We start from the raw sequence: 25031 nt of genomic DNA, 5'->3' as shown, positions 1-25031 counted from the left end.
CGCCAGCAGGACAAGAACTGGTTCTAATCACCTTTCTGAAACACCGGTGACATCACGAGTGCTTGACACTGGTATCAAGTATAGGACATTAGTCATTATTTGACTCAGCTACAGTAAAGGCAGCAGCCATCCTCAACTTTCATTGGTTGTTTTGCTTTGTGAGTTTTGCTTTGACCCATTTTAGTTGTGTTTTTTGCTGTCAAGCAAAGCCCTCATGGTTTCAGACTCAGTGCAACAGGGACCAGCAGTCCCCACTTGCATGAATATTAAATGTCACCACATGCCTTTCACAGTGAGCAACAGTACCGCTACAGCCTTGCAAGTCATTCTGTTTGGCTCATACTGTACAGTGAGTTTGGTCAGCTGTTACGTGCTGCTGCAGGTTGTGTGGTTAACCTGCATGCTCAGTGCATCAGTGAAGGTCTGAAACTAATGCAGCAAAAAAATCCTGTCACTTTTTCAATCTTCATTTTTATTTATTGCTCATATTCTAATTAACCAGTATCTTCCTATAAAGGTGTGCATAGGGCTTTTAAAGGCACTGGTCATAAATTGCTTATTGCTAATTTAATTTAATTGAATGCTCAGCTAAGTTCCTGGAAAAGGGAAAGAACTGGCAGGTCAGCGCTCGCCAGCTTCAGCAGGGCTCTTATGAGGAATGTTGTGCAACAAGACTCAGTCATCTGCCTCACCAGCATTTACCAAAACAGGGTTTATTTATAATCAGTGTCATTATAAATAAACCCTGTTTTCTAAGAAATTACATTTCTGTGATTCAGCGATTACATTTTGAAGAAAAAAAACAAATCTCTGGATCATTTTTTCCCTCCCAAAAGTGCACAACAGGATTTTTGAAAACTAAGGTCTTTGTCTAATAATAACAAAAGTGTTTGTTGTTACTTTGTGGGAATGGGCTACACTGGGTTTAAATTTGGCTGATCTCACGTTCAAGATCATCTTCTCATGCACTTCTGGACCTCTGTGGCTAATATCACTGGATCTCGCATTAGTCTTTGTGCTCATTGCGCTCAGGCGATTTCATTTCCGGTGTCTCAAAATGCAGGTATTTTGATTTCATTTGCATTTAAATGAAGTGGATAAACTGGTGATGAGGCGGTGAGCAAAAACCTCTGGCGTTTTGAGCACGCTGATGCTGATGTAGTGCTTTGGGGCACTACATCAGTAGTCCATGTTGGCAGCCTTGTCCAATGCAATAGATTCACAGTGTTTCCCCTTTTAGGATAAAAATTCCCCTGGCATGCTGCCTTCTAACTGTGGCCTCTTTAACCGAAAACTCCCGAAATCTGCTCCCTTAATGTATAAAATTTGGGTCAGCATAAAACATGAATTGTGGTCTGCGGCAAAATCACAGCATGGTCAGCATAAGTGGCCTAAAAAGAACCTTTAGGAAGAGATCTGAAAATAGCAGCTGCACTTAACCAGAGCTTGAAACTAAATTAGCTGAGGCTTTATTGACAAATGAGGAAGGAACAAAATAAGGAACACTTACATCATACATCAGCTCTTGCTGATCCTCTTCAAGTTGAAAATCTTTATTGATATACAGTGTGTATTTTTTCTCTAGACAAATATGGCATAACAAGCAGATATTCGATTTTCACTGCTTGAGATACATTGCCAGAAGGAAAAATGCGGAACAATAACAAAAAAATTCAGATGTTATTTGTGATATTGACATGGAGATGTTAATATCACATGATACAAGAGTGCTCAGCCATTGAAACCCAGACCATAAACGTCCCAGCGCACAGTTTTTGTGCTGATTTAAATCTCGAGGAGGCTTAAACTTCAAAGCAGTTACTGGGTCAGCAGAGCGTTGGTGACATTTACACACCTCAGAGGCCCCGCTCTGTAATTTTACATGGCCTTTCACTAATGTTTGTATAGGCCTACTGAATGGCTAGATGCTGGATTGCTGTGGCAATGAGACTGAAAACACCTGAATTCAAAGATTAAGAGGTTTGGTGCACATACTTTCGTATTCAGTGTAATTCATCCTTTCGTTTCATGTTTAATGTTTTGTTTTTCACTATAAAGCAACACCACTGTCACTGCAATTTGTCCACTGTGTTCACTGAGGAGGAGAGCTATGCAAATTACACAAATACAAGGAAATACAAGGTTTTACACCCGAAATAGCACTTTCAGCATTTAGTAGCACGTCAAGTGTCCATTTCACAGAAGGACTTTTCTAACGTTACGTTCAAAGAAGTGGTGCAGACATCACACCTCAAAGCTGCCAGCCAGCACACTTTGTTATACTTCAGCAGCAACATGACCGCCGTTTTGTACCAAATATGTTCACACTTTAGATGATCTGGTTATACATAAACAATTCCTTGCTTATTTATACCCCCGGATGTACTGACAACTGTCTCTGGATTAGACTTACAGTGAAAAAGAAAGTTCTGAAGCATATTTATATAAAATATAAAAACATACAAATTCATGATTTAGTCTTTTACCAACTGTGAGGCAACAACTTGTGAGAAAAGGAGTGTGGGTTTTTTTAAATTTTCTGTCAGCAGATGGCCTCATCATCTGTGTGGATAAACAGTTAATCAGCTGATGAGACTTCAGACCATAATGACCCCTTAGCCTTAGCCGCCCCTTTTGATGATGGGAACTTGACAATAGTAGAGACATTACACAAGGATTGGCATGATTTTTTGCTTCCTCTTTTTAGTGTGTATGAAAGCTTTGATAGCAAAGTTAATTGGGTGTCTAGTAAAGCAGTAGATTAAAATAATATTTTATAGCATCATCACAAAAAACAACATCAAAATTCCCAAAAATAGTGTGACCTTCTTTTTCTTTAACTCGTTGATTTGCAATCTTGCTCTGGGGCTTCTCTCTTTGACATCTGGCTAACAAGCTGCTTGCTACCGGTTCGTTTGCAGCTGATGCAGCTGGTGTGTCGGGCAGATACGGCCATGATACTACATGTAAGGAGCATCCTAACCTAATCACAAAGTGCAACCTGATACATTCACTTGCAGGACACTTTATTAGGTATACCAAAGTAGTACAGGGTTGGAGTTCCCTTTGCTGGAAGCGTTCCTCAGAAAGTTTGACCCATACTGACATGATAGCGTCACACACAGTTGCTCCAGATTTGTCTGCTGCACATCAATAATGCGAATCTCCTGTGCCAGTGTGAATTGCAGTGGGTAACAAATACACTAACATGCTTCAGAGTATACAGGCTCATGTTTGGTCCTGAATCAACACCCAACAAACCTCACCCAAGTGATATGAAACACTCTAGTGGGTTTTATCTTCTCACATTCTTGTATTCAGATACATTACAGAATAACTGTGTGAGCCCTTGACTGAGCCCAGCCTAATATACTTGTAAATGATTGAAGCAATGACAGAAAAGGGGACAGAAGAGACAGGAAAAGTTGAGAGAGTGGAAACACAAATGCTAAAACAACACTAGGAAATGTGCAAGTGATACAAGATGTAAAGGAAAAATGTTTAAAGAGAAACTGATACAGGACTAGTCATTTTTAGAGGAATGACTTAAATAGTTTAGTTCTTTTTGTAATATGAACTCACTTCCATGTAGTGTACAGGAGGGGTATGGTGGTTTTAGACATCACGGGGCTTCCTGTGTGTTCACGGTAGTATGGTGGGGAAAAAAAGGAGGCAGAGATCTGTCTTCTGTAGCCTACAATATAAAAGTTATTTTAGTGAACTAAAAATAAACTAAAGGCTCCACACTGCCTTGTAAAAATAATAGAAAATTAAAACTAAACTAAAATAAAGAATATTGTTTTTATTTTAGCCTTTAAAATTTGTGAACACAATAAGCACAAGGAAGTATTGAGGAAGCAAATGTTTAGCGAGAGTGAGAAAGTCTGGGTTTAGGATAGAGACGCCTGCTCGAGTTTTAAGCTTCAAACTAAAAGTTAGGGCTGGATCAACTGACCTTGAACCATCCTGTAGCTACACTGCTACAGGCTCAAACTGCTCAGGGGATTTCCCATGATGCACTGAGCCTTTTTCCTCCAAAGATCTCTTTTCTCACTCTCACCGGTATTTTGTGTTTCATTGTCAGTTTCTCTGTGTTTCTCTTTGCGCTCATCTTTTCCCTCACTTCCCAGTCGGTTGTATCACATGGATTCTAATAACAATCTCTTCCCCACCATCACCAAGTTCTTCACGATGAACTCTAAGCCATGTCTGATTGACTGGTTTATTGTCTCTGTCTAATCTTTTAGGGTCTAGATCAGGGATGTCAAACTCATTATGCAGTGCAATTGCAACACTATGGATATATATGCAACAGTAAATAGAAAGAAAATCTATCAGCACAACCCTTGGAGAAATAACTGTGTAAAATAAAGAAACCCTTTGGTAGCTTGTAGCCCAGGCTAATTCACAGAGAATAACCTTTTTGTTGTTGTTGGCCCGTTGTAAAAAAAACAGACATTTTCTAAAGTAGATAATTTAGTCATTTATCTATTATTTAGTTACTTTGGCGTAGCATGAATGGCAACGGGGGAGGTCTTTATCAGCAGGAGAAGCTGGAAAATCTATTTTTAAAGACCAAAATTTATGCCCTGCTTCACTTGCAGCCCAGAATTGAATAGAATTGTCAGCCCAATTCTAGTCCCCAGGCCTTATGTTTGCCACTGCTATTCTAGATCATTAAAACTGAGTTGAAAGACATTATCAGTGACAAGTTTATGCACTGCAACACTTGTACATCCTGTTGTTCTAAAAGCTTTCTGCCGAAGCACCTTATCTGTTTTATTTTGGCCTTTTTAGTCTTTTATAAAGTGCCCACAGGTCTGTTTTAAGGGTCAAAAGGAAGTTAGGGTCTCTTAGAATTACTACACACTAGAAAGTATCACAAAAGTTCACCTGTAACCTCACAGAGGAACGGCTCTGTTTCAGTGTGTGTTTTCAGATGCGTTTCTGAGTCTGCGTCCTTGTGTCTGCGTCCGTGTGCTTGACCTCTGAATTGTTCCAATCCTGTGCCACGGAAAGTCCCCAGGCCTCTTTCACAGGAGCTGGGTGTCCAAGTGTGTGAGTTGTGTGTTTGCAGAAGTGTGGGCTACAAGCGGCAGCCTATCACATGCTGTCTTTGAGGAAGCAGGAAGGAACATGCTGAAAGCAGTCAGCCAATGAGGTGCCAGAGCTGAAGGAGGAGCCCCCCTCAGGAAACGCTTGGTGGAGTATCAGGGGTTCAGATCATCAACAGACTTCCTAATCGACACAGCTGATTGTTCTCTCTGCTCATCTATCCATTTCTTTCATTATTTTTTGGTTTTTCTTTCTTCGTTAACACTTCTCTACAGCTCCAGTTCCATTCATCTGCATTCTGTTTTCATGCTTCCACCCATAACAATTCTTATGGTTCTGAATCTTTGACTCGATTCTTTCTACCTTGAGTCCATTCAACCGTATATCCGTCTCTCCACGTGGGTTGAAAATTATGGTGGTATATTATCCTGTACTGCCACTGTCATGTCCGCCGACATGTCTGCTCCTTCGGTAAAGAAGAAGAAGTCGATTGCACGGAGCTCCAAACCAAGCACCAGGATGTGTATTCGGGAACAAAGGGACATCATGTAAGTTCAGACATTATCCTCACTGCTGGGTCTGACACAGCTTTTCTGGCATCTTTATTTTTTCACTCTTTTCGGACGTGTCACTGAACACGTCTTCACCAGACTGAGTCTGGTGATCAGCTCTGAGACTCGTTTGAGGTAGAGACTATCTCATTAGTTGGTTTTTGTGTTTATCAAGTGGCAGATATCTGGTATTTAGTGGTTCTTTTGAATGATCTTGAGTATCATCGTTGGTCTCAGGTATGCAAAACCACGCAAGTAAGAGTGAGCTTTGTACCATCTTTACTGGCTGGTCTTTGATCTGGTTGTTACAATAATCGCATGGAATTTGAACTAGCATTCTCTGCTGCCTGAAATGGGTAAACAGCAAATTTAAGATTTCCTAAGTGAAGTGCAACATTTCAGACGAAAGTACTGAGAAAAGTTAAATCTTGTTTAGAAGTCGGAAAGTCCGAAGCAAACAGATTTGAAACAGATGAATTTTACCACTTTTCAATAAAACGGACGTTAAGTTGGCTTATTTCGAGCAATACTTATGAGTGAGTGAAAGTAGCACATATTGCACTTTTAGCACTCCCTGTCCCTGTGCAGTCAAAAAAAAAACAGCATGACAAGAGGATCAAGTAAATACTGGACAAACAAGATATTTTAATTAATAAATAAAACAATCAGGAATAAAAAAAAAATAGCATTGATGTAATATTTTTTCCAGTAAAGCAAAAAGGAAAGATGTGAGAGAGCGCAAGTTTGTACTCAGGAGCATACCCAGTGAGACTAGATATGATGTAACCAAGTTACAAAATACCATGACAGTACACAGCACATTAGGTCATGTCTTATTTTAGAACTTGCTGAGCTTTAGTAGGCACATTTCACAAGGTGAATGACAGACTTTACCCCCTGAAGCTGAGGATACGTGTCCAGGATGTAAACAGCAAGAACAAAAACACTTCCAAGTTCCAAAAAACTGAGTCACATTATTTACAGATAAATGCTAATTCAAGATGAAAGGTCCACAGTGAGTGACGTTATTTGATGAGTGATATATTAATGTATGAAAGCATTTTACTTGCTTCTCTGTTAGAGTTTTGTAAGGAGATTAGGGAGAGCAAGTTCTTCATTTTTGTAATTTCACTTCTTGGAGACCTGAGCAGTTATTTTTGCATCTGAGATGTCTAGAGGTTGAACATTGCAAAACAAGTGAAAAATGCAGTTATCTGGTTTTGGTGTTTTAAAATTCCCAAAACCTCAAAGACAAATGGGGGTTTTTTGTTTTGTTTTAAAGCTGTTGTACCTCATAAGCTTATCCAGCTCGCTCTTGTCTCTGAGGTAATCAGACAAGGCTCATTTATGCATAATCTATCTTTTGTCTTTTGATGCACCTGGCTATGACAATAGTGACACAGGTGTGTCACTCCCAACTTAGCATTTTTAACATCCAGCCTGGGTGCATTTTTCCTAAGGCTAGCTGAGTAGTTTTTTTGTGAAAGTAACCATCCTGACTAAAACTACAACGGCAGGACACCGACATCTGCACCCACCATATCTCCAGCCTTCTTCCACGAGCTTCACAGGAAATGGAACTGTTCTCGCTCTGCGGCCAGCATAGCCGCGGCTCCAACACCAAAGGAAACTTTATTCGTTACGGGGGGGACATAGGAACATTTGACAAACCAACATTATATTACCGTAAAACTATAAGAAACAAAAAACAGTTCAGTACCACACAGCTGAAGCTAACTACAATGTACACAAGTACACAACGTTTCCAAAACACATGTTCTCATTCAGGACAGACAGAAAACATCTGTCAAACCAACAGAAATGATTTTGAAGGAAATGTGTTTCAATTTAAGGTTACCAGCAGAGCTTGATTTGGTTTCCATACACAGACAGTAGTGCAAAACAACTAAAAAATAATCTGCGCGATAGTAAGTATAACTTGCTTCAGTGCTTTATCAGGAGTAGGAATTCAAGATTCACGACTCTTTGTTGACCTTATGCAAGCATAATGACAATAAGACAAAACTTCCTCTTAAATAACTTAAACTTAAATAACCAATAAATATCCTAACATAATTACAAATCCAAGATGCAATATATATATAATGCATGTATTACATGTATGACAGGCACGCATCCAAAAGGAGAGATCGATATTAAACCTTTTGTTCGCAAAGGTTAAAACTTCATCAAAATTCCAGTATAAGATGATTAAGGATTATTGCGAACTGTGAATCATACAAAGCTACTCTAATAGAGTCCAAGAGTATGAAAATTGAGCTGGAAATTCTGGTATCGTTATCATATAATTTAGTATATAACAAAAATACAACATGGACAGCTGGGAATACTTTGTCGAAAGAGAACATTATGCAGGAGCAACCAGTGAACAGTGACAGGGCTGATCTACTGTAAAAGTTCTCAGTCATAACAAACACAAGTCATCAGTTATAAATCACACCTAGTGTGTTTGTGTGAGTGTAAACTGTAAGAGAATGCATAAGAGATGAAGAGAAAGAGGAGGGCGCAGACACTCAGAGGTGAGGCTGAAAACACGTAGGTGTGAGGCTCTAAGATGAAACTTTTGTGCCAACTTTCTTCAAAAACCAAAGTCAAAGCAGAAATGTTGTTGTTGCACATTGAGAAAGGGACAGAGGAAGAACGAAGCATGCAAAGTGTAATGTAAGTACTCGTATTTCCTGAGTATTTGCATCCATAAAAATAGCCTGAATTTGTTACAAAAACAGGGCTAGCTGTAATCTGTTGCTTTCATCTCTAAAAACAGGCAAGCGATACTTTGCCAATGGCTCATGTTTGCTTTTAAAAAATAATTTTATACGGTAAATTAAACCAAGTCTGTTAGCTCTGGTGATTTGTCTCCTCAGAGAAAAATCCACTTCATTTGTCAGTGGAGATAAGTTTCCATGACGGTCATCAGATGTGACCACGGTAGTTCCTCAGCAAGGTTTGCGCTAGAAAGAGAGAGAACGAGGAGACGTTTACAGGAAATGAGTTCTCATTTTTCGACCCCTGCGTCGTGGGGGGAGGGTGGGCATGCAGTCAGAGAGCAAAATCTCAATCCTATCTCTCTTCCTTCCTTTCATCCGGTGTACCTTTCTCTTCACCGCTTTTTCTCTTTTTTGCTAAATTACAGTTTTTAATTTGTTACAAACCACTACTGTAGGATTTTAACCTTTTGAATCTTTCCAACTGAAGACTTAGACAGCGTGTTTGTGTGCATCAGTCTGAGAGGAATCCTTCCTGCAGCCGTTACAGAAGTGTGACGATGGTGTAGTTCCTGTTGAGTGGCACTGCCATATTTGGACACAGGAAGGAATGATGCAGGTAGAGAAAGAGGACCTGCTTTTTACTATTTCAGCTTTCTCTGAGCCCGTCACTGCAGGTGTGTGTGTGGAGAGCAAAAGACTTTCTGTTTCTCTTCTGCTTTTCCAATTTTCCATGTTAATAAGAAACCAAACAGTCCTACACACTGGTGGTCACTTGTTCTCCGAATTCATTTCACATTAAAAACCGAGGAAATGATATTGGAAACGCCAGACATTTCCACTAGCTAAAGTGCCAAAATTACACAAAGTATTGCTTCTTGAAAGCCAAAGCTGTTCTAATTCTTAAACATATAAATCCAACTAGTTTTAATAGTTAACCTGTGGGTACAGGTCTGACACTATAGAGCACTGTAGAGCTTATTACAGCAACTTCTTGACAGCAGGAAGACCAGTTGCTGTGTTTCTTGTGTTTGGCTGATGATGACATTTACATTCAGCTGACCCATGCAGACGGCTCTGAAAAGCTTCAGCTACAATAGTCATTTTTATATAATTAATTATGTAAATTCAGGAGGAAAAAGCAGCCTTATAACAATACACAGAGGTAGTAGCCCACGACCAGACTACCAGGCTTCTTCTGTAATTGAGCCACCCTTGGCAGTCTTTAAAAAGCAGCATGATATTTACAGTACTCCCTACAACAGGTCAGACTAGAGAGACAGAGAAAAGACCCCGGTGAGTTACCACTTCCAGAAAGAAGAGAAAGTAAAAGATATATATGGCAGCATTGTTGTAACAACGATGAATGTTCTACCTCAGTTTCATCTCATTCACAGTAGAGTAAAAATAAAATGACAGCCTGCTCGCAGCAACTAAAATAGTGGTTGTGCAGCAACGAATGCTTTGCTGTTTGTGACTGATTGAAAGCAGTTGCGCCAACCACTTTTGATCACAAGGTGATTGCACAGATCATCAACCGGCAACCTGTCTCCAAATAATCGTTTTTTTCACTGACTGCACTGAAAATACAGACAGATTGCCACTGAGTGCAACTGCTCTGCCAAGCGTCTCTTTGCAGTAGAGTAGGACTGGACTCTATTGGCTGCCAGCTGGTTGTATTCTGGTTCTGGTTTTGCAGTTAAACTGCCATTCTGCAGCAACTATTTTTGGAGGAATTTCTGAATATCTGTTTCTCTGGAGTCTGAATGTAGTTAGTTCATTTAAATTCCTGTGTATGTATATATGCAACAAATATGCACTTTTCTTCAATTCATGACTATTAATTGCTATGTTATCACAAACAGATTGTATGTAGTTGCCAACTTGACCCCATTCACTTGTAAACTGATAGCAGAGTGATATCTGACTCAGGCTTATTGCTATTTTATTACCATGTTGATACAACAAAATAACTTGACGGGGGGTGGTTGAAGACCCGGTCCATCTCTTTAAAACAACCATTTCAAAAATTCATTGCACATTTTTAAAATAATTTTGACTGTACACAATCTACAGCAGCTCTTTCCTGTGTCAACATTAGTGAACATATCAGCTGAGCAGATAAGATCTCAATGACTGGTTCTTTAATCCATTTTTAACGTCTTTATTGTCTTTAAACTGTACATACATTAGCTAACTTAATGATTGTAGAATTTTTCCTAATATAAAACTTTTTTTTTTCTTTAAAAAGGCACTTAGAACCAGTAGTTGCTCAGCGTCTGGGCCGCAACCCTGATGAAAGATCACACATGCCAAAAAAATAGAAACCCATCTTTTATTGAAGTTACAGATATATCCAGATTAGGGCTGGTTAGGGCTATTTCCTGGATGTAACACATGATGGTGTTTATAAAACGTATTCTAAACTCAAAGAAGTCAGTCAGCAAATTTATAAGATCTGTGCCATTAACACTTTAGCTGTGTTAATCATTATCACCTGGACAGCTTCACAGAAGTGAGTAAAAGAAAACTGATGACTTGAGATAAACCCGAAGTTTCTATTCATGTGTTCACACCTGCGTATCACAGTCACTATGAAAAAAAATGTGAAGCTGAACTAATGGAGGAACCATTGTGGTCGGTCGTAGGGGAGGTGGGGAACAGGAAGTGCACTGCAGACATGAAACACAGCACAATGACACTGTTTCCTGGATGGGGCGATCTGCATCGGCTGCAGCTGTGTCAGCGGTTACCTGTGACCTTTGAGTCAGCCTGAGGTTGCGAGCAGTGAGGGTCTTTGTTATCTGGTCTAAGCACGAAGCATGCACTTTGCGTGGACATTGGTTAGCGGCGTGCTTTTTTTGTTGCAGACACCTGACAGCTGCCGAGATCTATGACACGTAGACAGTGATGGACTTGTGCATGTGTCTGTGCACATCTTATTTTGATCTGTGTTTTGTGAATAAAATAATAGCACACAACAAAAGAACGCAACAGGAAAACTACACCACCCTCTCCTCTTCTGAGATATTAGTTGATTTTTGGTTTTGATAGCAGTTGTGTGTGCAGTTCACAAATCCAACTCCTGACATCATTGTGACCATGACGCCATCTGTCCACTACAGGTCGCTGTAGTGGACATGATGTATCAAACAAAGAAAATTACCTGGACTTTTCCATTTAATTGTATTTTGTTGTATTGTATGCAACAGTTACAGTCTTTCCAAGGTAGGCAGGCCAAACAACATCCCACTAGGATGTCGCTATAAAAGGTGGATTTAGCTGCATTCTTTCCAAAGACCAGCAGGGGGCGACTTCTCTTTTTGTGTAAACAATTGTGGGTGTATTGAAGTCTATGAGAGAACGACCATTTTTCTCATCTGATCTATGACTGTCAACTCCTGATAGGTTTACAGCTTCTGTAGAGAGTTCAATTTCTAATTTATTACTATATCATGCCACATTTTGAAATATGGTCGCAATTACAGTCAAACAGATAATAAACAGGATATAATTACTCACATGATACTGATATGTTGCTACTATCTGCATGTGCAGTGTATCTAGGAATGGCTTTTTTCGATATCTTTATATAACAAGCCTTGAAATGTGATTATCATTTTTCAATCAAGTTAAACTACTAATTAAAGTCCCACAAGATTAACATTGCACCTTACATTCGTGGAACTTAGAGGTGTTTCTATCATGGCTGGGGTCCGGTGTACACAAACACACAGAAACCCAATGAAAACATTAGAGAGGGGAAGTATTCCTTCTCAGGTTTAATTAAAGGCTTTTCACATCCACGTTGGTGGATGCATGATGCTTTTAAATCATGGAGTACTTTCAGCAGTAAAGGTTTTTTTTCTCCTGAGCTGTGCATTTAAGTTCTATAATATGAGGATATGTTAGGTTGAGCACAGAAAGCTACTTCAATAAAAATATAATTACGAATGTTAAAGTCTCTGCATTTGTTTTAGCTTGTATTGTATCACTATAAGTTACAACTTTAACCCATTTAATTTGAAATCTAATGTCCTCCAGTGGAACATACTGTGCTGTATTCTGTTAATTAGAAAGAGTTTGCTTGTATTCCTTTGCAACAGCAGTGTTCTATGAGGTCACACAAGCAGTTCCTAGGACTTGAATCATCGGGGGGATTTCCATTCGAAAACTGAACTAGTTTCAATTTCGATCTGAAAATGAGCAGTCAGCCTGCTAACTATAGGTGTCTTCATGCCCTCTTCTGAGTTTCTTCAGCTTGCTGGAGAACATATTGGAGATGAGGACACGTTGTGTAAGACTTGAATTGTTGGCCCGGTAAGACACGTTGTGTAAGCCCGGCATCTCATAATTGTCTTTGTCTTTTTCCTGCAGTCGTTTTTTCAGTCATCTTCTCGGGAAGACAAATTTAGATGCTACGTGAGCGATAACTGGATTCTATTTACTTTTTCATCATGTCTGCTGATTTCTACTCTGATTAATTTGCAGGCATTGAACTAAACTTTGACTTCCGTCTCAGGTGAAGAGCAAATAGGCACTGGCACACAGTTTAAATGTGGAAGGTAATTTTAAACTACCGCTCGGGGCAGACATTGTGTTTGTGTCCAGAGAGGAAATGTGTTTGAATGTGTCTGGCATGTGGGCTGTGTGTCTCTTCCTGAGAAACAGCAGTTCTCTGATTAGCATCTCTTCAGGAACTTTAAAAAAGCAGTAGGTGAGGTGAGCGGGTTTGAAGCTAAATCACACTGCCTTTTTTTGTTCTTCCATGGTGAACCCACGGCAAACCCAGTTGTACTTGGCAGAAGGGTTTTTTTTATTTACTTTTTTTAATGGGGTTTTTTCTGGTCACCGTATTTTGGTCATTAAATAAGTCATGCAAGAACCACATGATGGGAGAAGCAAATGTGATATCAGCATCCAGAAAGCCTGTCAGCGTGCTGATGGGGAAACTTTGTGTTTCATTGTTTTACTTGTTAGGAAGTGATCTAATGTGACACCACTAGGGGAAATTCTTTTTTATTTATTTGGACAGGATTTCCTTTCCATGCTGTCTCTGCTCTGCTATATTTAAAAAATGTCTTCATTTGGATGATATTAAATATGATTTTTGAGAGTTGAATTATTGAATTATTAGGCTAAGTTGAAGCAGCCAAGTCAAGATGTGCTGATGTGTGCCACATTTGAGCCAAATATTCAGTGCTATCTGTGGGATTGTTTGGCTAACTGTGTGCAAACTGAGCTACAGTGATGACCAGGTAGCTTAGGTAACATACAAAGCTTATGGATGTATGGATGCATGTATGTTTTGGTTTCTTTTTAAATACAGTTTGACAGCCATGCAGATTATGAGAGTTGAACAAAAGAAACAACAAAACATGAGTTCGAGGAGAGAACTGCAGAAGAAACCAGTGGGGGTTTGGGGGGGGTTCGCTAATTCCCACAAATTCCCACTATTACTTTTGACTCTGATCTTTCTCCTCTGTCAGTGGAAAAAGAATTAACACATTTCCCAGAAAACATAAAGGTGCTGAGTATGCAGTCACATCGCCATCATGTTGTTTCAGTTCTATCATGAGGATGAGGAGTTCATGAAATCCTTTTGCGGACGATAAGCGGCAGCTGACCTCACTCGGGCTGAGATGAGATGAAGTGCAGAATGTCTGGCGTGCCTGTTCGTTTGTGTCTGTGCTGAGGTCTGTATCAGATAGTTATCAGTAAACATTACATGGGCCCAGGCGAAGAACAAACCACAAGATAGCTTTGGTATGTCTTTTTGAAGTCCCACACACACACACAAACACACACACACACATACATACACACACAGATATGAAGCAGGGCAGACTGAGGTCATAAACGGGCTGAAGCTTCACCCTGGTGATGTATTTAAGGCCTGCCTGTGTTATCAGCTAACAGGTTTCACTCCTTCCATCTGTCCGTGCAAATGCATTTTGTTCTAATTCTCAAAGTAGGCTGCTTTGGTTGAATTATGACCAGGGTGTGGTGATGTGGAGCGGATCTGCCAGACCAGGCAGACCTTCCCCTCCGCACAGCTTCAGTCTAAACTGTTGCAATATTTCTATTGATCATCTTCATTATCAAGAAACATTGTTTAATTATGTTTGATCATATTCTAACCATTTAAAATATTCAGAGCGGAATAAATCAACAATACATAAAAAAATCTCACTGTTATCAAATATTTGAGAGGGATACATTTCCTCTAAATCTCTTTGGTATATAAGAGACTGAGGCTGATTTTAAATGATTAGTTCAGTACATGAGCTTGCATGCTAATCGCTAGCATGTGTGACATGTGTAAACATGGTAGCTGTGGGTAGTTGACTCTGACACGACCTACTTCTGTTTTTGTGCTCGCTATTTTCAGTGCAGTCAAACTAGTGTAAGTGCATACAATATTCTATAATAATCATGCTGTTGTGTTAGTGTTACCCAACACTTGCTAGTTGGCTAACAGCAGGTTAGCCAACTAGCAAACAGTATGCTTGAATCAAGAGTATGCTTCAAACAATGTCTTGGAAACCAGATTGTCACTGGTTGAGTCAGGGGCCCACGTTCCTGCAACAGTTTTTTTTTTCTTCTAAAAACAGACCTTCAGAAATAAGCAGAGTCTCAGGCTCTATTTTTTATCCTTTATCTCCTGCATACAATTACATTTTACTCTTAAGTGTGGGATGTTTATCCTCATTCATTCATCATCGCCTCACCTAGTTTATTTGAAACACTCTGAAGTCTAAAGCACAACACAAAAACTGACTTTGGCATGAGTAATTTTCAAGGTGTTTTTTTTTAAAGCAGCCCTGCCAGGATCTGCGATTCAACATCAGTAAATGAATACATGCCCATTTAATTCTCAAGGTCTTTTTATCTCAGGGAAAGGGGGTGGATTTTGGCACCAACTAAATCCTCCTAAATGCTTCATTCCTTAACTTCTTTCCAACTCAGTCTAGCAGATGCTGGAGATAAACTTCAAGTTACACATAAACACTTTAGATCATGGAGGAATGTTTATTTTCATTACCCCCACCTCCCTGTCTCTTTCTATCACACCCACATTTTGTTTTTTTACATTACATCTTGAACACTCAAAAAAGGACACAGGATGTTATGCATTTCCTGCATGAACTAATTATGTGCCTTTGCTCATGCAAAAATTCAAGGTTCCAGTTACGTAGGTCCTCCTTAGTCTGAGTGTCTTTATGAGTGAGACAGATAGATATCAGCAGAGGCCGTCAGAGAGAGCGGCGGCGAAAAGCAGAAAATGAGACAGACTTAAAAATTGGATGGCTAAATCGCCCTCGGTTTGGATTTGATGGGACAGTAAATGCCACGGAGGACAGAAACAAAAGGTTTCTTGTTTCTATTATGGATATCCTGCCAGGATTAGCTTCTACTATGTTAGCCTCCACAGTCAGCATACTGAGGGAGAACGCTGCCATTCAGATCTTCACCAAGAAGTTCAACAGGAGGTAGGCAACACCTGATGTAGGTGTAAGAGCAGGATTTTGCAGAAGAAAAGTTTTTGAAATTTACGAAAAGATGTTTCATTCTTTTAGTCATCTTTGTCCAGTTGTGGTGAGCTACCCAAGCCAAGCAGGATTTCCTGAGCAGCACATTGGACACACTCTCCATCTGCTAGTCCACCGGGACCATGTCCCATTAGCAGTATAGAGTATCTTAGCTGATCCTTCATTTCTGATAGTGTCACAATTTGTTTGTCTTTAGCTTGTGACTTTTGATCCACAACTAATGATTAGAGATTCCTATCCACACCAGTAACTAGTAGCCTTACTCATGTTACTACAGAATGTATGACTCAGTAATAAATTTAATTTAGTTTAGATTAAAAGAAAAATAGTAAAATAGTCATTTTCCTTTACTCACTCCCTGTCATGACTGCTTATCCAGGCATGACTGATGTATAAAAAATACACTATAGGGAGTCAGATACTGAACCCAGAGTTTCCCCTGCTGCCTGCATGAATGTTGGAAAGCACTTAGGCTTGGATAAAAGCTCAGTATGAATGTGTGACTGTGTGAATGAGACTTGTAGTAGAAGCTGCTTTGAGTGGTCAGCTGAGTAGAGGTGTTTTATGAGCACTAATCTGTTCATCATTTTATAATTCCATTTCTATGGGCGTGCACAGCCCAAAAACAGGCTTCACTGTTGGATGTTTTGAGTGGCCGGTCTTTAGTTTGGGGTTGTCTTATCGTTATTTCTGCTTCAAAAATGTTTCAGGGTATATGGGAGAACAAACCAGGTCATTTTTTGTTTTGTTATGAACTGCTGAGTACCTTCTAGTTTTCTGTGTGAGAGCTGATGTAGCTCAGAACGCCCTAAAGCTAAAGGGGATAGGAAGCAGGTTTGCTAGCAGAGAGGATGTGGTCCTTTCTAGAACAGCAGAAGTTGTGTGCTGCCTCCCCAAAGCTTCTTGGTTTTTGTTTGTTACCTTATTTATGCTGGCGTTCATTTCCTTATTCATTTCTGTGATCTTGTGCGACTAGAGAGATTACAGTTTCACCTGACTGACAGAAAAATATTGTGTCCTTTGCTCTGCTGTAGAACCATGTCATCTCCAGAGATGTGCTGGCCGGTGCCAATGCGGGCCATTGGGGCTCAGAACCTCCTCACCATGCCAGGAGGGGTAACCACTGCAGGATACCTCCACAAGAAAGGAGGCAGCCAATTCAGCCTAATGAAATGTAAGTCGAAAAATTAAAAAAGGAAAACAAATGCAGACATGAAAGAGGAATATCCACATACATTCTCGTCATTGATACAGCACCTTTTACACCACCATGAAAACATTCTTAATACATGTTGCTTGCCTTACAGGGCCACTGAGGTACATCATCATCCACAAGGGCTGCGTGTACTACTTTAAGAGCAGTACCTCTGCTGCACCACAGGGGGCGTTTTCTCTCAATGGCTACAACAGGTCAGTAGAAGACATTTTCTAAATTATTATTCATATCAAACTGAGTGTTTCAGGCTCAAGGGTGAAGCCTGTGCCAACATCTAGATATTGTTGTGTGAAGATTAGGTACACTTTGAGGTTAATGATTCTCACATGGGTGTCACTTCCTCCTGAGCCACAGAAACCCAAGTGTTCTTTGTCAACTGTGATTAGACTGTTACTCTCTCCTTTGCACCCATAATGTTTTGTGTGCTTATTCGGGCCTTTATTATTCTGGGGCTCAGCCCCAGCGGCTCTCACATCCCACTGGCTTAATTTAAGCTTTATTGCAGCATGACATCTATGGAAATCATAATTGTAGATAATAAGGTTTAATGCAGGAAAAGGTTAAGTGCTTGCTCAAAAATGGGCCTTCAGTACCGAGTACAAGTGCCTGAAGCTCCAGTAATGTTAGACCTGAGCTCAAGGGTATATAAATGAGTGTTCATGAAACTGAAAAGAACAAATATATGTAGATTGCTGGCCTGGCTGTCATCGAGAGAGGGAGGGAGAGGGAGGGAGAGGGAGGGAGCGCTTACATTAGGCAGCTGTCAGGGCACCTGAAAAACTCCCCAGGAAGCAACACTTAGCACATAACAGCTGCCCCACAAAAGAGGTTGCTCATTTTGAAACTTGTTCATAGTTTACTTAGTTAAAAAGTGTGGCAAACATCCCCCATCAAAACATCAACGTATTCAGATTATCTCATGTTTGCTGCTTTGTGACATTTGATTGATGAAGGGATGGTGAAGAAGCTCAGGATGCTTCTTCAGGGCTTCCCCACGGAGAGTGATTGGCATCTTATTGCATTTCCTAGTCCGTACTGTATGAGTGAATGGAGCTTTAAGGAGGGAAGAAGGTTGTCTGATCCTCAGCCTCAATCAATGCCAGTGATTCAGCAATAATTCAGACTAAAATTATTTAAAACAAACTCCTTGATTTTTTTTCCATACTTCTGTATATTACATCGTAATAAGGCTGTAATTATATCAATTAAATGAGGCTCATTAGCAGCACCCAGTTGTACTTTGTTGTTGTTTTTGTACATTTCCCGTGACATCAAATAATGTGGAGCACTACTTTATCTTATGTTACATTTGTCCTCTTCTTCAGAGTGATGAGAGCAGCAGAGGAGACAACATCGAGCAATGTTTTTCCTTTCAAGATCGTCCACTTCAGTAAGAAACACAGGACGTGGTTCTTCTCTGCAGCCAGTGAGGATGAGAGGAGGGTAAGAGTACAAAAATTTAACCTCCTTGTCAAGTGCTTTATTGAGAACTTAGCATAACTTTAGAGCCTGAGAAGAATTTTTAGTTTCTGCCTTTGTCTCAACTATGGTATTATTTCAGTCTTTATGATAAAATTGTTTGGGGTTTGTTTCAATTTAAATGCTGCAGTTTCACATAATCACGTGTTGTTTTTTGCTTGATGTCTTACAGAAATGGATGCGATACCTTCGGAGAGAAATAGACCACTATAACGACAGAAAAGAGGCCCACCTACCAAGGTAACCTCAGTGAACTCGGTCATGTTTCACCTCACTATAATAATATATGCATCAAGACATATAATAATATAGATTATACATATTATACATGTATTGTTGTAAGAAAACTACAGACATGGGAAAATAGTCTTTAGTGCTATGAAAAACCAAGTACAGCCTTACATAGGAATTAAGAGGTAATAGCAGCGAGGTGTTGTCAATTAAATGCACAATAGCCAATCATCAGCAAGTGTGACCACCTCTATAAAAGCTGATGTCGTGGCAATCTTGTGGTCTCATTCAGGGGTGTGTTAACAAATCCCAGTGGTGCCAGGAATGGACGTCACAGGAAATTCTCAGACCTTGCAATGCTTAGAGAAAATGCTGAAAACCCAGGAGCTACATCTCAGGCTCTACAGGCCTCAGTTAGCAAGTTCAGTGTTAAACTTAACTAAGGTACATTTAGAAAAAGATTGAACAAGAGTGGCATGGTTTGCCAGCAGAAAGCCTCTCCTCTCTCAAAAGGACAAGGCAACACGGCTTAGGTTTTCAAAGTTGCATCACAGCAAACCACAAGACCTCCAGAAGGCTGTGCTTTGGACAGATGAGATGAAAGTGGAGATGTTTGGCACTAATGCACAGCAACATGTTGGGTGAAACCAAACACGGCATATCAGCCTCGTACCAATTGTCAAACACGGTGGTGAAGGGGCGTTGATTTGGGGTGTTTTTATGCAGTCACTGAGTCAAGCATGCTAAAGCTGGGCCAAAGTTCAATCACAATGATTTGACAGATTGATACATTCATACAGAAAACAATTAAGTTATTAAGTTATTTTTGCCAAAGGTGGTCTTACAAGATATTGGGTTGTACCTTTTCACAGGTTTCTATGTAGTCATGTTAAAACGTATTTTGTTTTTCACAAGATTTTATGTCTTACATGAGCAAAATAACAGAAAAGAAAAAATAATCATGGAAGAACGTGTCTAAAAATAATTTTATACTATTTATGCTTCATTAGTCACCTATGTTTTTCAGTGTGACCTTTTGTATCTAATTTAGATTTTTCTTGCTTGCGTACTTTCATTGAAATGTGAGTCAGCCTACAGTCAATAAAATCAATATTTTGGCATATTATTTGTTAATTATGTCTCCATGTTTGTTTGTGACAGTGACTCAGATTCAGATGCAGACAGTTTCTATGGCACAATCGAGAGGCCGATGGATGTGACGCATCTTGTTGATACCACCGAAATTAGTAAGACAACAACAATGAATATCCATGGATAAGATATAAGGTTATATGACATTTGTGCATTAATAAATTGTTGCACCTCTTCTTTCTATGTGAAGATTACAGTGATGACGATGATGATGACGATGAGGAGGACTATCTGAAGCCAGACAATGAATGTTCGCCAACGTCTTCAGGTGACCACCTCAACCTCTTTCCCTGTACTTATGCCTCCTTAACACAAAGATCTTTACCTGAAACAGGAACCGGTACTGACTCTCTCTATTCATTACCTCGTCAGGTCGACCCACAGGTCCACCGCCCTCTTACCCTCCTCCACCTGTGCCAGTGACATTCCCCCACCGTCAAGACTCCAGTCCAGGTTTCCAAAAAAGCCTCCCCCCTCCCATCCCATTACAACTGAAAACCCCTACCTCTCCGCTCCCCAGGAAACCTTCACCTTGTCCACCCTCTCCTTGCGCAAAGAAGGACTCTAGCAAAGGCCCACCCCCACCTTTACCTTTTGCCCCTCACTTACAGAATTCTTTTCCTTCCACACCTCCACCTATTCCTCCCAATGCAAAGAAACCAATCAGGTCAACCTCCATGGGAGTAACAGCAAATGACAAAAGAGACTGGAGGCCTACGCCGTCTGTTTCAGTCCAGTCACCAGCTACTTTGCCCATCTGTGAAAAACTAGACAGGGTAATCCTAAATGGCCCCTGTCCCCCTCACTCTGGCGGGAGCCAGTCGCTAGAAAACAACTACCGCCGTACTAAGCCGAACATGCCGGTTCCACCATGCCCGAACACAAATGTATCTCTCAATCTAACGTCCTCCAGTCACCCACCACTGCCTGGTCACCCTTCACACTCCCCGCTACTTAAACCTGGACAACTCAATAAGCCATCTATACCCAAACCTCCTTTACCTTTAGTAGGAGTCAAACCATCACTGCCTCCACCCAAGCCCAAGTCGCCAGGAACACCCTTTCAGTAAGTCTGACTTAAACAGTGAAATTCAGGTTGATTTTTATGATCAAAAGATTAATTGAAAGGAAAACATCCACAACCAATCATTCCAAAGCTGTCTTACTGACACTGTTTTAATGGTTCATGTATAAAATAGGTATGTAAAGACAACATAAAAGTTTCCCTGCATCACTAAGGCATGTTTTTTCACCAGAAGAACATCTCCAGAGGGTCAGAGCTTCCGTTCCATCAACGACGAAACTGCAGATTTCAGGAAGAAACGAGACTCGACCGCGTACGACTCTGACGAAGACTATGAGAATGTAAGAGAGACTGAAATGATGTGTCAGCTGATAAAAATGCTAAATTACTGTGGATAACCCCTTGTATCATCATGACTGAGCCCAGGGAAATCCCTTTTGTTTTAAAAGTCATTTTATCTGGACTACATTAGTCTTTATGAACTGCCTTCAAAATTCACTTCCTGTAAAATAAAGCAAACGAAAAATAAACAAAAATCACAGAATCTGCTGATTCTGAGGAGCTCAGGTGGGAGGAAGTCATAATCCAATCATAATAATCTAATTTTCTGCTACAAGCAACACTATTTTATGCCAATTTTTCAAATCATGAAGTTGAAGCAGTTAAAATTTTATTAAACACTGAAACAAGATATTAAAGTTTTAGCCATGCTTTGTTACAGTCAGTGCCAGGCCAGACATGCTTACGATCTAAACTGTAGTATCTTTATGTGACCTGTGTAGTTATTATAACACACAATTTTGTTCTTTATGTTTCACTGCTGTATATCTGAGCAGAGATCTCAGCCTCGTGAGAGCCTAGTATCAGTAATGAGTTGTGTTTAATCAGTTGTTTCTGTATCTGCAGGTCCAGCTGCCAGACTCTGTGTTCATTGATTCGAATGAAACCAGCTTCGTAGAAAAGTACGTATCTCACCTTTAGTTTTTAAATTTAGAGCTGGAAGCTGAAACGGTTCTTCAGTAAACTGAGCTGTGCTGCTTTTTGGTTTTTTCTGCCCTCTATTGTCAAAAAGCTGCATTTCTTTCTGCTTGTGTTTTTCTTTCTATGAGCCTCACTTAAGTTTTAACTAAATTACTACTACTTATTTAAGTGCTAAATTTAAAGTGACTTTTAAAATGGGGCAATTGCTTAATGTTTTCCTCTGATAACTCATAACCGGTGATCATTTTTCTGTTTGTAGGTTATTCAAAGAGAGTCCAACTCCTCCACATGATGGACTGTACGCCATCAGAAAATCAGGAACCAAAACAACAAAGGTAAAAATAAATTAAGATAATAATAATAATAGTTTCCAGTCCAGCATAATGGAAATTTGTGTTACTCTAATAATAATTGTAAACAGTAACAGTCAATATGATCTAATCCATAAATGTGTAAATTTTCTGAACACTTCATTTTTATTTTTTACTGTTTTTGAGTAGACAGTATTATTTTAATAATAATAAAAGAGCTTCTGATATTTGGGCCTAAATAAAATCATTTTTGGTGTGTTATCCAGGTGCTGGTGGTGTGGGACATCAGTATAGGCAAAGCCAGAAACTACAGACTGTTTGAAGAGGTAAGAAACCTGCTGCTCACTGTTGTATTTTAGCTGTATGGTATAAGTGCTTATTATGTTTTGTAAGTAAGTTACACATCAGACTAATAAAGCTTCCTGTTGGGTGTTTTGGCAGCATGACTGTATATTTCTGGAAGCTGATTTGACCTTCCCCAATCTGTCTACACTGATCGAACACTACTACTGCCACCCTCTTCCTCACCACGGCTCACTGTGTCTCCAGAAGCCCTACACAAAGACGTGAGCGGCTTACTGAACTGTAACTGAAACCAGAGGACACCAAAGCAGCTGAAACCAGTGCAGAAGACTCTGACGGTGCACTGGACTGCACCTTAAACATGGAGAAAACTATACAAACTAGACTCTTACTTTGACAAATCTACACTCAACGAGATATTTCCATCATGGCAAACTTTCTAAAAAAAAATCTACCAAACTCTCTAAGGGATCAAACATCTTTAAAAGAAAATCAGAAATCTGCTGCAAATTCCTGATGTTTCATGTATAGTGAGCAATGGTTGTGATGTGTTTTGGCCACAAAGGGGCGCTGTGACACCAAATGCTAGCATTAAAAAACATTGATGTTTCTGCGTTGGCCCAGCAATGGTCTAGCAAACTGCCTAGATTGTACTCTCATGCCCTGTGACAGCTGGGATAGGCTCCAGCACTCCGGTGCATAGATAAAGCGAAATGGATGGGTGGTTTACAAGTTTTGAGAATAATATAAAGTATAGCTTTAATATTGAGCTTAAATGGATGAGAGCGAGAAGAACTTTAATGATGCCAGCACAGAAGTTGAATAGTATTAAAAAAGTAATTAAGATAATTATTACATATAATTAATTAATTAAGTTTAATTTTAAAAATAAACTCTTATGATTCTCAGTGACCATCTGTGCTCCTCATACTAACCAGAACACATCATCAGATTTATTAGTTCCTTTAATTCTGATAATTTGATTGGTTTGAATAGATTTCTGACTACCTGGAGGTAATAAGGTGTAAACGTGGATACTGGGACAGACTTGCTGTCCTTTTTCTTCAAAAAGACCCCAGTTTGTACACTTTGTCCCAAATGTGTCATCCCAACCAAATGCAGCTAACTGATGCTCAAGTGTCAAAATCATAGCAAACTATCAGCTTCATCTTTGTGCCATTTGCAGGCAAACTCTTTCCTCTGGGTGTAACGTCCAAAACTAGTAGCTGTGATGTATACTTATCCATGAGAACTGAATTAACATTAGAAAAAGTACAACATTACAGGCAGAAATGTTCTCTTTGTCAGGTTTCTTCTTTCAGAAATGAACAACATACGACACTGTCGATAAAAAAAAAAAACTCACCTATTTACAAAAACAAACTGATGTAATTGATTTTTTGTTGTGTATTTGTGTGTTCTGTTTGTACAGCACTATAAAATGTTCCTCTATATTTATATGTAAATGTTATTCTAATTTGTAAAAAAAAAAGTGTATCTAAACTGTAAATATACTGTGTTTTTTTACTTAAATATATTATTAGAGATTATTATAAAAGAAAGCTTGGAGTGTCTCGTTCATAACACACACCAACAGTGGTTAGATCCTGAATACATCACTAGTAGTTTATCCGGCTGTTCTCAAATACACTCACCTGCTTTATTAACTGAACTGTCTGATTCTCCCATTCTATCACATGCCAAAGGTGCTCTACTGATCTGAGATCTGGTGACTGGGGAGGTCAACCTGATATACTGGAACAATCCCAGTACATCAGCAGTTTCTCATTTTCTCAAACCAGTCAATGATGTCACATTTAAAGTCACTTAAATCCCTATTCCGATGCTCGGTGTGAACTTCAGCAGGTTGTCTTCCATTGGGTTGTTGCCATGTAACTGGCTTGAATTTATCTGTTTAGATCGTATAGTTTCTTCAGGAAGCATTCAGACCCCTTTGTTAAGACTTTATATCAGCGGTGTCAAAGTCACTCAGCCCAATTTGATTGTTAGTCAGTATGAACCGTTGCCTAATAACCTTTAAAAAGATACCGACAAATCGTCCCCGTTAGTTTGACTGTAAAGATGTTTAACTACATACAAATCACTGAGATGTCTTAAGAAAGTGAAGTGCAATTTCGACAATATGTCTCATGTCTCTATGTTATACCGAAATGTTTCGTTAATCTAAAGCAGTGGTTCCCAAAGTGTGGCCTGGGGGCCCCCTAGTGGGCTACAAAGATACTGCAGCTGGGCCGCAATAATAACAGCAATTCATTTATTTATTTATAGAAAAGGTGAATTAAAATGGTAACTGGAGGTGGTTAGTTTTTGATATTACTCATTAGTCTGGCCTAAATGTACTGCTCCGTATTGAAGTTTTTGTCTCAGTGACAGGTGGGTCACACATTGGCCTTAACACTTTGCATATGACTGGGTAGCACTAGCAATC

General features: G+C 39.6%; 1 protein-coding gene across 4 annotated transcripts in view; it reads left to right on the top strand.

Annotated features, from left to right (window-relative positions):
* Positions 1 to 24138, top strand: part of sh3bp2 (SH3-domain binding protein 2) — a 29836-nt gene extending 5698 nt beyond the window's left edge. The window contains exons 1-13 of one of the 4 annotated variants that reach the window (XM_031745703.2): positions 5230 to 5603; positions 16920 to 17059; positions 17193 to 17295; positions 18427 to 18544; positions 18753 to 18820; positions 19973 to 20058; positions 20154 to 20231; positions 20336 to 21029; positions 21220 to 21328; positions 21894 to 21949; positions 22228 to 22303; positions 22546 to 22605; positions 22721 to 24138. In XM_031745703.2, coding sequence (XP_031601563.1) covers positions 5500 to 5603; positions 16920 to 17059; positions 17193 to 17295; positions 18427 to 18544; positions 18753 to 18820; positions 19973 to 20058; positions 20154 to 20231; positions 20336 to 21029; positions 21220 to 21328; positions 21894 to 21949; positions 22228 to 22303; positions 22546 to 22605; positions 22721 to 22849 — 1821 coding nt within the window. In that variant the 5' untranslated portion in view covers positions 5230 to 5499 and the 3' untranslated portion in view covers positions 22850 to 24138. Of the gene's footprint in view, positions 1 to 5229; positions 5604 to 15464; positions 15826 to 16919; positions 17060 to 17192; positions 17296 to 18426; positions 18545 to 18752; positions 18821 to 19972; positions 20059 to 20153; positions 20232 to 20335; positions 21030 to 21219; positions 21329 to 21893; positions 21950 to 22227; positions 22304 to 22545; positions 22606 to 22720 lie in introns of those variants that run through there. The other 3 variants (XM_031745704.2, XM_031745702.2, XM_031745705.2) reach the window with 3 other exon arrangements.
* Positions 24139 to 25031: the final 893 nt, after the last annotated feature.

The sequence above is a fragment of the Oreochromis aureus genome, linkage group 7, assembly GCF_013358895.1.
Source record: "Oreochromis aureus strain Israel breed Guangdong linkage group 7, ZZ_aureus, whole genome shotgun sequence".
In the NCBI taxonomy this organism is placed as follows: domain Eukaryota; kingdom Metazoa; phylum Chordata; class Actinopteri; order Cichliformes; family Cichlidae; genus Oreochromis; species Oreochromis aureus.
This window is presented reverse-complemented; position numbering and strand designations above follow the sequence as displayed.